The following is a 12,388-nucleotide window of genomic DNA, read 5'->3' on the forward strand; positions in this document are numbered from 1 at the left end:
TCAGACAGGACCTGCTGAGGTGCTGAATATTATCAATGAAGTCTTAAATTCAAAACCAGAGCAATCCAAACCATCACTGAGATGTAGCCCTCCCAGAAGAAACATTTTTTTTTTTTTTCCAAAGCTCATAACTCAAAATGAGTCATGCTTGATTAACTTCACTTGGGTCAGGAGACTAATCATGAGATGCTATTTTTAAATTATATAAGGAAAGTCAGAGAGAGAGAGAGCATCAGAATAACATTCAGAATGGAAGACATGTTATAGCCTTAGCAGAGTGTCACTGTGATAACTTAATGAAAACTAGGAACCATCTCTATTAGCAGGTGTTGCCTTTTTTTAACCTTTTTTTTAAATTTTTTTTTTTTTTTTTTGGAAGTGTGTCTACTCTCCAGCCAAAAAAAGTTATTAAAGGTAAGTGAGACTCCAATCCAGAGAGCAACTGCCCAGCTCAGTTCTTGGTGGGGTAACAGATCAGAAAGTTTCACCTCCTCCTTCTCCTCACAGCTGCCCCTCACACATGCACACACACACAGAGGCCAGGGAAATCTACTCCTAGAGCACCTACCTTGGGTTTGAAGGCGATTAATTTCAGGACCATCTCCACGGTGAAGAGGCCAGTGAAGAGCATGTTGAGGATATTCATGGCTTCCTTGAACATGCAGCTCTGACCATAGTGCTGAAAGACAGCGTCCCAGCAGGAGTGTGAGGACAGGATGTGCCAGCACTCAGGGGTACACAGGACCCCTCCCAGTCTCCCCTCATGCCAAGGTTTTCTAAGGAAGATCCCAGCGTGTTTCATTTTTTCAATTAAGAATTCCCATTTCCCTTCACACATAAGCACTCTATCCATTTTTGCCACCTGGCTCTTGATCTCCTCCTCTTTCTGGAAGAATCTTTTTGAGGAGTGGCTACCAAGATCATACTTATCATTCCAATTCAGGGCTCATTATAAATTTGCACAATGTTACAATACAATCTCCATTTGTGTTTTTTTATCTCAACCTTCCCTAACTCTTGGGATACTTCTTTATTTCACTGTGACTGCACAGTGAGCAGGGGTTTTACTGAGCTGTCCATAATGATACCAAGCCATTCCTCAAGTAATTACACTAAATTCAGGATTCTGCAAAGTACATGAGCAGCTCAAATCATGCCTTTCCAATATGCATTAACTTGCATTTGTCAACTCTGAATTAAGTTTGCAATCATGCTGCCCATTCACTTAACTTTATTAAGATCTTATGAAGTTACTCTCCATCTTCTATTGATTAATTCAAGCAGAGTCTTCTGCAAGTGTTGCCACCTCACTTTTCATATCCCTATTTCCAGATCATAATACTTGAACTGATTGCACTGCCTTGTTCTAAGGTCACCTTCCATTGTTACAAGATCCCATTTGTAGTTGCTTAACTTTAATAAACTTCAAACAGCAGGGATGGATTTTCATGTTCTGTGTTGGCACAGGGTGATTTTACTCAAAGCAGTTTCAGTTAAAACAATTCAGCTGCAGCTGAATGCAAGGCCAAGAAAAAATACAGTGTTGAGCCATTTTCAACATTTTTCTTGAGAGGTTCTAGTATTTGCAGGACTCTGCCTAGAAATGTGAAATTTGTTTGTTTTTAAATAGAAATTCAAATAAATAAATTCAAATAAATAAATTCAAAACAGAATTGTTGAAAGTGTCAGATATTAGCAAGAAGAAGATGAGAGCCAGATTTCTCATTTCAACTGCATGAACACAATGGTTTTCCTAACGTGCTTGTCCCTCTCCCTCAACACGTGGTGTGAAGGTGAAAGGAGGTCTCAACCTCAACCATTTTTGCATTTTCCCCAACAAACTCCTTCACCACCTGCAGGTTTTCTGCTTGCTTACTTACTTGCATGGCCAGGCAGATGGTGTTCAGCAGGATCAGAACGAACATCAGGTATTCAAAATAGGTGGAGTTGACCACGTACCAGACTTTGTACTGGTACTGGTTTTTAGGGATGTATCTCCGCAGGGGCCGGGCTTTCAGGGCATACTCTACACACTGGCGCTGTGGGAGAGGCAGGGTACATTTAAAACTCAAACCCAAAATATCAGGGTGGTCAGCTACCTTCATTTGTAATAAAAAAAATACAGTATGTTTCAAGTTTTTTGTTGAAATGAACAAGCTTGGTAGAAGAATTTCTATTAGGTCATAACAGAAATGTGAATGTGCACGTTCTACCTGTTAAAGAGTTCTGTGTTATAGATATATAGTTCTATATTATAGATATATATAAATGGCCAATTACTTTGGCCATTTACTTTGGCCAGACTCTGCTCATCTAATCTCAGTGAAACAAATGGTACAGCAAACATTTTTAAGTAATTGTTGTCCCTTGAGTGAATCTTACAGCAAGATTTTTTTTCTGCCTGACTCCTAAAAGATGTCAGCAGAGCCAGCTTACAGTTTTATCTTGTTGGCAAGCTTAAGGTTTTCCTCTCTGTGTGCATTTATCTATTAAGAGCTTATTGTCAATGCATTTTTCTGCCTTTTTTGGCAGCAAGGTGTTGTAAATTACCTGGTTTTTGTCCAGCTCACAGTTCTTGTACTCTTGTTCTCCTTGTTCCTGAAATGTGACGATGACGAAACCAACGAAGATGTTCATCATGAAGAAAGCAATGATGATGATGTAGATAATAAAGAAGATGGAGATCTCAACCCTGTGATTATAGATGGGTCCCACATCCTCCATGTGGGAATCAATGGACCTATACAGCAACCTGAAAGCAAACAGGAGCCAAATGCAGAGAAAATCTGCGACTGCCTTGAGGCCTTATAGGTGATGCTAAAGTTTAACTTCGGAATTTTCTGCTACTTGTATCAAAATAAATTCACTCAGAGATGTGCAGACTTGAGCCAATCTGAGTGCAAATGCTTGTGAAAGAGAAGACCTGTCTCTTATTAGTTTTACACACTTGAACCCGTTCAGGGGTGAAATGTCTCCATTTTTGAACAACATCATGCTCTTCAGTTAACAGAGGACAGTCCCAACAGAGTTGTTGGGGACTGAGTTTTGTGAGAAAAAGGGATGCCAAGAGTCAACAGTTATTTATGCTGCTGTTGGCATCAGCTGGTGCCACAGGTGAGGGTCCTGATACCCTGCATGTCCCCATCCCCCTGAGAGACCGTGGGAGTCCCCAGCTCCCATGGCACAGGCAGCAGGGCCTGGAAAGACACCCCATGTCTGCAAAACACCCCATGTCTGCAAAACACCCCATGTCTGCAAGGACACCCCATGTCTGCAAGGACACCCATGTCTGCAAGGACACCCATGTCTGCAAAACACCCCATGTCTGCAAGGACACCCCATGTCTGCAAGGACACCCATGTCTGCAAAACACCCCATGTCTGCAAGGACACCCCATGTCTGCAAGGACACCCATGTCTGCAAAACACCCCATGTCTGCAAAACACCCCATGTCTGCAAGGACACCCATGTCTGCAAGGACACCCATGTCTGCAAAACACCCCATGTCTGCAAAACACCCCATGTCTGCAAAACACCCCATGTCTGCAAAACACTCCATGTCTGCAAGGACACCCCATGTCTGCAAAACACCCCATGTCTGCAAAACACCCCATGTCTGCAAGGACACTCCATGTCTGCAAAACACCCCATGTCTGCAAAACACCCCATGTCTGCAAGGACACCCCATGTCTGCAAGGACACCCCATGTCTGCAAAACACCCCATGTCTGCAAGGACACCCCATGTCTGCAAGGACACCCATGTCTGCAAGGACACCCCATGTCTGCAAAACACCCCATGTCTGCAAAACACCCCATGTCTGCAAGGACACCCCATGTCTGCAAGGACACTCCATGTCTGCAAAACACCCCATGTCTGCAAAACACCCCATGTCTGCAATGACACCCCATGTCTGCAAGGACACCCCATGTCTGCAAGGACACCCATGTCTGCAAGGACACCCCATGTCTGCAAAACACCCCATGTCTGCAAGGACACCCCATGTCTGCAAAACACCCCATGTCTGCAAAACACCCCATGTCTGCAAGGACACCCCATGTCTGCAAGGACACCCCATGTCTGCACCCCACAGACACACTGCTGTGTTTCTTATTGCCCTGCTGGCTCCATGGGGACACCTGAAACCTGGCAATCCTGGAAAGGACCTGACGTGCATCTTACGTTCATTTATACACATAATCACTGTAACAAATACTGGTATCACTGCTTCTAATGGAAATCATCTTTTAAGAACTGCTTTGCACTGTTTACAAGTACAGTAGCAGAAATTCCTGCGGGCCCTGAGGAATTTACAGAGTACGTAATACTACAGTGCTACTATTGCTATATTTAAAGCTCTAGACTTATTTAAACACTTAGAAAGGGGAAGGCTGTGCTCTGCCTTTGAATTTTCTCTTTTGGAATGAATGAGGACATTGCTAGTGAGGAGCACTCACTCTGGCCAGCCCTCGAAGGTGGAGACGGTGAAGAGGGCCATCATGGCAGTCAGGACGTTGTCGAAGTCGAACTTGCTGTTCTCCCAGCTGCGGGGCTGTATCATGGGCTGGCTGACCTCCCCATCCTTGTAGGTGATGTAGTACCCTCTGTGGGTGGAGAGTGGAGACAGAACGTGGCAGAGCTGCACTGCCAGCGCCGGGCGCTGCGGGTGGGCGGCCGGCGAAGGGGAGGGATTGGAAAAGCTCAGACCCACCTGCACTCTGCTTCTGTCTGCTTGGAGCTGTCAGTGCAGCTGTACAGCTTGCCCTTGGGAAGGAAAAAGAGGAATGAAGCTTCTGCCTGTGGGGTAGTTTTGTATGTCCTGAAAGCTTGCTGTCAGGAGGGTGGTGAAAGGCAAGGAGCTCAAAGCGGACATAAAGAGGGGAATGGATATCTGGTGTGTCCCTTCCTCTGCAAAATGGGAGGTAGAGAACCTGCAAGGACCAATCCTTTGGAACAGCCCCCTTCACCTTCCTGGGATCATGCCATGCCAGTGTAAAGCTGTTCAGGGAGGAACAGCATTACTGATCATTTCTTCTGATCACAGATGACGGGCAAGAGTTCTGCATATGCCTGGCTCGGTTTTGGAGAAGTGCTGGTAGCAGAAGCTCAGGTAACACTGACAGTGCCCCAAATGCCTGTTACACACAGAAGACTCCATTTTCCCTTCCCCAGGCTTTTCATGCTATTTTTCTTCCCATCCCTTAAAGTACTGGATGAATGGATGGGTCCAATGGTTTTACCTTGAACAGCTGAACTCCAATGCAGGCAAACATGAACTGCAGCAAAGTGGTGACAATCACAATGTTCCCGATGGTTCTGATGGCGACAAACACACACTGGACCACGTGCTGCAAATGAAAGAGAGGAACAAAAGCCACTTTTTGGATTGTTCTCAACTGTTCTGGTTAAGGAAGAAGCCCAAGTATAAAAATACATACGATAAGGAACAATTATTGAACCAATGCTCATTACCCAAGTAATGTTTTGGGAAAGAGGACCAACTTGTTGCATTTCTTGTTGTACTTTTAAAAGCAGGCAGAAAGGACTAGGAAAATACTAGAACCCAGCTCTCTGAAACTTCCCTCATAGTTAGGGTAGCAGCTCCAGCACCAGCATGTAGGAAAGAGTTCATCTAATACAGAAAAGTTATATTTAGGGTTGGTTATATTGTGGGCCCATCTGTAACCCTAGAAAACCCCATCATTTCACCTCTGTGTTGATGGGGCCATTCAGCTGAAAAGCAGCTTGTCAGAAAAGGACCTGGCCATCCTGGTGGACACAAAGCTGAATATGAGCCTTCACCACAAAGATGGCAAATGCTGGCCTGGGCTGCAGTAGGCAAAGATTTTAACAAGTTGAAGGAGGTGATTTGTCCTGTTTACTCAGCACTGGTGAGACTCTGCCTGTTGTACTGGGTCCAGTTCTGGCTCCTCAGTAGATGAGAACTGTGGAGATACTGGAGGAAATGTAGCCAAGAGCCACAAAGATGATTTAAGGGGTTGAAGCATCTCTCCTGTGAGGAAAGGCTGAGAGAGCTGGGTCTGCTCCTCTGGGAGGAGGCTCAGGGGAATGCAGTCAATGTCTATTAAAGGCTGAAGGGAGGATGCAGAGGAGGAAGAGCCAGGCTCTTTCCAGTGGTTCCCACTGACAGGACAACGAGCACAAATTGAAACAGGATGGGTTTATCTGAACATTCAGAAACACTTCTACTGCCAGGGTGACTGAGCATTGGAACAGGTCATCCAGATTGGTTGTGGAGCTTCTGTCCTTGGATGTAGTCTAAAGCAAGCTGCTCTCAGGGGCCCTGCTTGAGAGGGTCCCTTCCAACCTCAACCATACTGTGATTCCACTGAAACATTACTTGAACCACTGCAAAAGCCCTTGTAGCCTGGAATAAAATGAATTCACAGTTTATAGAGTGCACTGGGACTTTTCTAACCTTCAGTCCTTTGGCTCTGTTGATGGCCCTCAGTGGTCTAAGGACCCTCAGAACACGCAGGATCTTCACCACATTAATGGCACTGGACCTGGAAGAAAGTATTGGAGGGTTTGAGAGATACAGAAATGTGGGGAGTGTGCAGCAAGGACAGAACTTTGAAACTCTGCATGGTCTGAGACTGCATAAGGTGTTTAGTCAACTCTTTGCCATGGCACTTCAGGGGTAAGGAAACCAATCTCTGGTGTTTTCTTCAGAGGTCTAGCTTCTTGTTCTGGCTTTCATCATCTCTGCTGTACTGATGCAGGGGGGATGGAACATGGGCAAGGGGTATTTTTAGAGCAGGGCAAACAGATCCTGTAGATATCTATGATATAGAAATCATGCCAAGATGTAGTCATTACCAAGGCATTTTCAGAAAAGGCTCAAAGAAGCGCTCCATTGGAATATTCATGGAGCAGTGAAAAGTCCAGGAGACTCCAGCATTAAAGCTAGACCATCCATCTGGACTTTGATCCTACAGTGTGTTTGGCCCCTGAACCCACAAACCATTTAAGTGTGTACATAAATTCAAGGATGTGAAAATAAATAACTGAATTGATCAGGATGATTTATGTGCACACTTTTAAGTACTGAACACAACTACCTTCTGCAGCAGAGCTCTCTGTGCCTTCCAGGACTAAAACCCTGACTGAGAATCTCCCTCGTGCTCAATGACATCATGTTTTCCTACTGATTTTGGGAACAGTTTTAATGTTAACTCACTAAAAGTCAGACTTAGGTCTGTAAGAAAGAAACTGCAGGTCAAAACAAGCACTGTGCCATTCTTAAAGACCTTGACTGAAAGCACAGTGGACCTCACAAATTGTCCTGCTTGACTTAGGGTTTGACATATGTGAGCTGCTAACCTGTAGTGGTAACTACTGGGAGCTTGCTTTTTATCAGATGTGAAACTAATTAGGGAACTTCCTACCTGACGCACAGCCAAGTAAATCTATAAATGATTAAGCAAATTAGCAGATGAACCAAAGGCAAACAGCATGACAGAACATCCACTACCACTCTGAAGATTCTCATCAAGTGCTTGACGGCCTTCCATTGACCAAGGCTCACAGCATCTCAGGAAGTAGGAAAGCATTATCAACCTCACTTTCCAAACTGGTGATGAGAAGTCTAGGAGGGAACCATAAATCACTGAACTGGCCTGATCTGACACAGTGAAGCAAAGGAAGCCTTGAAACAAAGCTAAGTGTCGTGGTTCCCAATACACCCTTTTTTTTTTGTGTGTTCTCATTTTCTCCTCCTGAAAGATTCCCCCCTCCAGGTCGCCAGTGTAGCATTTCCCAGTTACTACCTCCTCTCTTGAGGACGAATTTTAATGGCCTTGAATCATCTGAGAAAAACACCTCATGAATACCCCAACAGGCTCACAGAAAAACCTTACCCAGAGGAGACAAGGAGCCTGAGCCATCCCTCCCAGCCCAGCCCCAGCAAAACCAGCCAGCTGGAAACAGCTCACTCACTGGATCCCAAAGGAGATGAGAGAAACGCTGACCACCAGCAGGTCTAAGATGTTGAAATAGTTCCTGCAGAAGGAGCCCTTGTGGAGGAAAGCCCCGTAGGCCGTCATCTGCAGGGAGGCACACGGAGACACAAACACACTTTGCCATCAGCAGCTGCTCAGGAGCCAAACCCACCTGGCTGTGCTCAGAGGGGAGAGCTGGGGAGGGGGCAGGATTTCTGTTGCTGGCAGACAATTTACCCCCAGACCCCCAAGGAGAAGTTGAGCCCCCCATGGAAAGAAAAGAGAGTGAGAAGGACAGCAAGATAACTGTGAAAGGCCTAACTAAAGAAAGTGAGGAAAATATGCACTTCAAGTGCACTGAGCACATAACATTTAGGATTAGCAAAGCAGCAGAATGACTGCCTGCAAAAACTACTCTCTGCAATCATATGCTTTTCCCTTTTTCTTCAGTGACAGAGGACATTTGTACTATATAAAGGCCTCTAACAATATTGAATAAAAAATATAAAATAAAATGGGCTCTTCTGTAATGCTTCTCAGTACTTAGACCAGCTGCAGTGGACAGTTGATGACTCTTCCCTTTCATGAAGGAAAAACAGAATCCCCCAGGGATATGATGCTTTAGAGCTGAACTGAAACAACAGGAGGAATTACTGCTCTCTTCAGCTCGCTCCTTCTGTTCAGCTCAGTCCCACCACTTTTACTCTAGGTGCAGTTGCATTTTCCCCCATAGTTTTTCTTACAAATCCCAGGCTGTATTCCTTGAAACAGGGCAATTTCTTCATGGAGGTAATCATTTTGAGCATCACCAGGCAGAGGGAGGGAAGATAGTTACGTATTTTGCAAGGGAGCCTCTGCCTCACCTGGGTATGAAGGGGTATTGAAAACCTGCTGGTTTTGAGGAGGATGTCACAGCTCCAGAACTGGACTGAGTGACAATGTAAACAGGAAAAGTTTAGGCTGAGCTCTGTTACAGAGCACAATGGGCCTGGCACAGTTAAAGAGGGTGAGCTGCTGGGGTATTTGTACCACCTACCTCAGGCTCTGATGTGGCTGCCTTGAAGAAACCCCATCCCCACAACTGCTAATGCTCCTCCATTAGGAATTCTCATCCCCATCCAGGAATACAGGCTTCTAAGTTTGGTCCTCTGAATCTCATCTAAGTTAGGTGTCTAAAGTAACCTGAGGCAGACACCATGAGACTGAGCTGTAGCCAGACTTCCAGCTGAGGAGTGTGAACTGGAAAATCAAACTGGAGTTTTCTGGGTCCCACCAGTAGCTCGGGATGGTGTATTGGCTGGTGGTTTCCAGCCTGTGACAGCTTTACTCAGAGCAGGGTGGAAGGGCACATGGTAAATCAGATTATTTTCTTCACCAAACATCCATGACATCGGGGAACTGACTATCAATCAGACAGAAATTAGAGGGGGAGGAAGTATAAACTCTGGTCTTGGCTTAGAATTTATACTTGTAGACACATTCAGTTGGGGAAGGGAGGAGGGGTTCTTGCCATAACAAAGATGCCCTTTACTGGTTGGATTTTGTATGGCAATCTTGAAAGAAAGACACCATTGAAATCAGGAGGGGAAGCTCTGCTGAGTTTAAGTTTGGTACCAACTGTGGTCTTCTCAAGCCTGTTGAGAGGTTTTGTCATCTCAGAAGAGACTCTCAAAGAGTGTATCATCTATATCTGCCTCCCATCTGGGGCATTAAACAACTTACAGCCTTTTAGGATGCCAGGTAAACATCCTTGGCAGTCACCTTGCCAGCATTCACCAGAATTGCAGGTGTCCTCATCAGCAACACGAGGGCAGATGAAGCTTCTTTCTCTACAGCCTTGAGCACCCCATGACCACTCATTCTTTTGTTTTTACCACTCTTATCAACTCTGCTGCTTTGCAAAACGTTGTGCTCAGTGCCAGGCAGCAGAGAAACGTGCACTGAGAAACCAAGCTATTCATGGCTTAAATTTATGGTCCTTGCACTATTCTCCCACTTGAACTGAGGGAATATCCAGGGATGTTGTCATAAATCACTGAAGTTAACAGGAGGACTTTGGGACGGCCCAGGCCAATGGGCTGGGTTAAGTTTTGCTTCCATTGATGTCATTAGGAGTGCTACCACTTCCTTCAGAGCAAGGAGAATTAATAATTGTGAGTCCAAACAGGTGCTGTTGGGATATTTTCCTTTTCTTGACAGGCTTTTTTGGATCTGCCATGTGATCTGTGCACATTCAGATTTATTGTGTAAACACAGATGCAAACTGCACACAGGCATAATGTGTACACGTCCCTGGAGAACATTACGGCTTTGGTAATTTCAAGTCAAATAAAAAAAAAAGAAAAAAAGCACATTTCACTATAAAAATGTGCAAGGGCCACCCTGCTTGCCAGCCCTCTGTATAGATACTGTTATTAGGGTCTTGAGCTGCAAAATTTGAGCAACTCTAAGGCACTGCCTGCCAGCACTTAGAACTAGCTTGCTGAGAAAAGAAACAAAAACAGCTGCCAAGTGAACCTAGCATTTAGAAAGCCAGAACTTTGCTCAATTACTGTTATTTAAATTATTAGCCTACCAATTTGGGAAAATTAGAGTTAAGAACAAGGCAGCCTATTTTTATTTTCTTCCATTCTCCTGCACATTCCCCTTGGTATAGAGCACGCTCCTGGGAAACGGAGAGTGGGGTTTTTGATGCAGGAGTTTTCACTGGCAGCTACTGTCCTTGTGTCTCAGTGATTTGTACTCTTGGTTGTCTCTCTCTGCCCCTAAAAAGTGAGGTTTTGCATTGTGCTCCCTGCCTCCTGCTTGGCTGGAGCTCACAGAAGTCTTCAGCCACCCTTTGGGCTGGTTTCTGCAGAGCAGAGAGCTTCTCTTTGGGTGCAGCATGTGTAAGAGGTGTGTGTATTCAGAGTTTCTTGCAGAGCAGAAAAATCCTGTTTTGGAAAGACCAGCCAGGGTAGAGGGAGAAATTTATCAGGGGATGGCCTTTTTCTTGGTCCTCTCTTACATTTCCCAGCATTGCATCCTGTCATTGCAATTCCCCTACAAAGCATTGTTTTGCTATAGGCCCTCAATTACAAGTTTGAATATCAAAATTTCCCAGGAGACTTTTTAAGCAACTACCAAAACATCCAATGAAAAGAAAAACAACCCTTTGTGTAGAGATAATAATGGGGTTAAAAAAAAAAAAAAAAAAAGGAGAGAGAGAGAAAGAGCAAAAGAGAGAAAGAAAGAAAGAGAAAGAAAAGTGTATTTCTCAGATTGGTTACCTTAAGAATAATTTCTAATGTAAAGATACTAGTGAAGACATAGTCTGCATTGCCTAGGATCTGAAAAATAAGCACAATTGGGTTAGTGGTACTGAGCGTGACCCAGGAGCAAACAGGAGTGTGTGTTAGCAACAGAGAGTGGCAGAGAACTAGAAAGCTTGTGAGCAAGAAATGGTAGAGAAGATGGGCACTTTACCTTCAGAGCAATTTCAATGGTGAAAATGACAGTAAAAACTATATCAAAATAAAAGAGAATCTGTAAAAACAAAAGGGGATAGGAGCGGGGAGGGTAGGTCAGTGGCTGATCACTTGAGTGGGAAATCACAGTTAAAATCAAATACATGAGTTCTTTTCACGAGGGGATGAGGAGGACTCTATAGGGAATGGTTTTGGAACAATGTCCTGTTGAATGCAGTGAAGGTCCTGGCACAGAGGACAAGAAGCACATTACATGAAATCTTTCCTGAGTTACAATCCCTTGAGCACTATAGATTTTTGGTTGCTGTAGGATTTATTTTTTATTTTTTTTTCTTCAATCTCATAAAGAACATTCAAGGGTTTTCCCAAATAGGATTCCAAACTGAGAATACAAAGAATGCCTGGTCTCTCAGTGGAAAACATGAGATTCCTTCCTATTAACTTCCATTCAGTCTTGTCCTGCGCCTCTCTCAAAGGAAGAAAAGCAAACTGCAAAATCATACTCTAGCTATTTCTTTTCTCTGTCCTGAATTGCTGTGGATTAGGATGAATAACAAAGACTCTGCCAATTGAACAGAATCCCAGCCCTTGTATTGCAGCCATAATTTGGTCATTCACTAAAGGTGCCTAACTTAGATCCTGCATCTTTCTATTTGTATCCTGAATATTCAGCCAGCTGAAAGGAGCCTTGGCCTGGGGGTGGAGGTACCTGTGGCATGCCCAAAAAGTGGTGTCACAGGAGGCAATGAGAAGCCAAGAATCTAAAGGGGCTTTCAAAGTAGCAGCATCAAGGACAGGAATGTCCCCCACTGCCAATATGTTGGCATCTCACAGTAAATGGGAACTTTCTCACTGATTCATGGATTGAACCCTCTTTGTTTCCAATATATTTCAACATTCCAAGCCACTTTAGTGCTATCTACACTACAAATGTTGAATATCAAAAGTATCATGCCCATGG

At 44.4% G+C, this 12,388-nt stretch overlaps 1 protein-coding gene across 6 annotated transcripts in view; it reads right to left on the reverse strand.

Annotated features, from left to right (window-relative positions):
* The window catches only part of CACNA1C (calcium voltage-gated channel subunit alpha1 C), a 461,478-nt gene that overhangs the window by 66,067 nt on the left and 383,023 nt on the right, over positions 1 to 12,388 (reverse strand). For 5 of the 6 annotated variants that reach the window (XM_086886085.1, XM_086886086.1, XM_086886088.1 and 2 more), the window contains 9 exons: positions 11,426 to 11,485; positions 7,959 to 8,065; positions 6,439 to 6,526; positions 5,240 to 5,347; positions 4,711 to 4,763; positions 4,457 to 4,603; positions 2,551 to 2,752; positions 1,881 to 2,039; positions 569 to 679 (listed from right to left, as the gene is read on the reverse strand). In XM_086886085.1, the coding sequence (XP_086742211.1) occupies positions 569 to 679; positions 1,881 to 2,039; positions 2,551 to 2,752; positions 4,457 to 4,603; positions 4,711 to 4,763; positions 5,240 to 5,347; positions 6,439 to 6,526; positions 7,959 to 8,065; positions 11,426 to 11,485 (1,035 nt within the window). Of the gene's footprint in view, positions 1 to 568; positions 680 to 1,880; positions 2,040 to 2,550; positions 2,753 to 4,456; positions 4,604 to 4,710; positions 4,764 to 5,239; positions 5,348 to 6,438; positions 6,527 to 7,958; positions 8,066 to 11,229; positions 11,290 to 11,425; positions 11,486 to 12,388 lie in introns of all 6 variants that reach the window. The other variant, XM_086886089.1, reaches the window with a different exon arrangement.

The sequence above is a fragment of the Cyanistes caeruleus genome, chromosome 4, assembly GCF_971803275.1.
Source record: "Cyanistes caeruleus chromosome 4, bCyaCae1.hap1.1, whole genome shotgun sequence".
NCBI lineage: Eukaryota > Metazoa > Chordata > Aves > Passeriformes > Paridae > Cyanistes > Cyanistes caeruleus.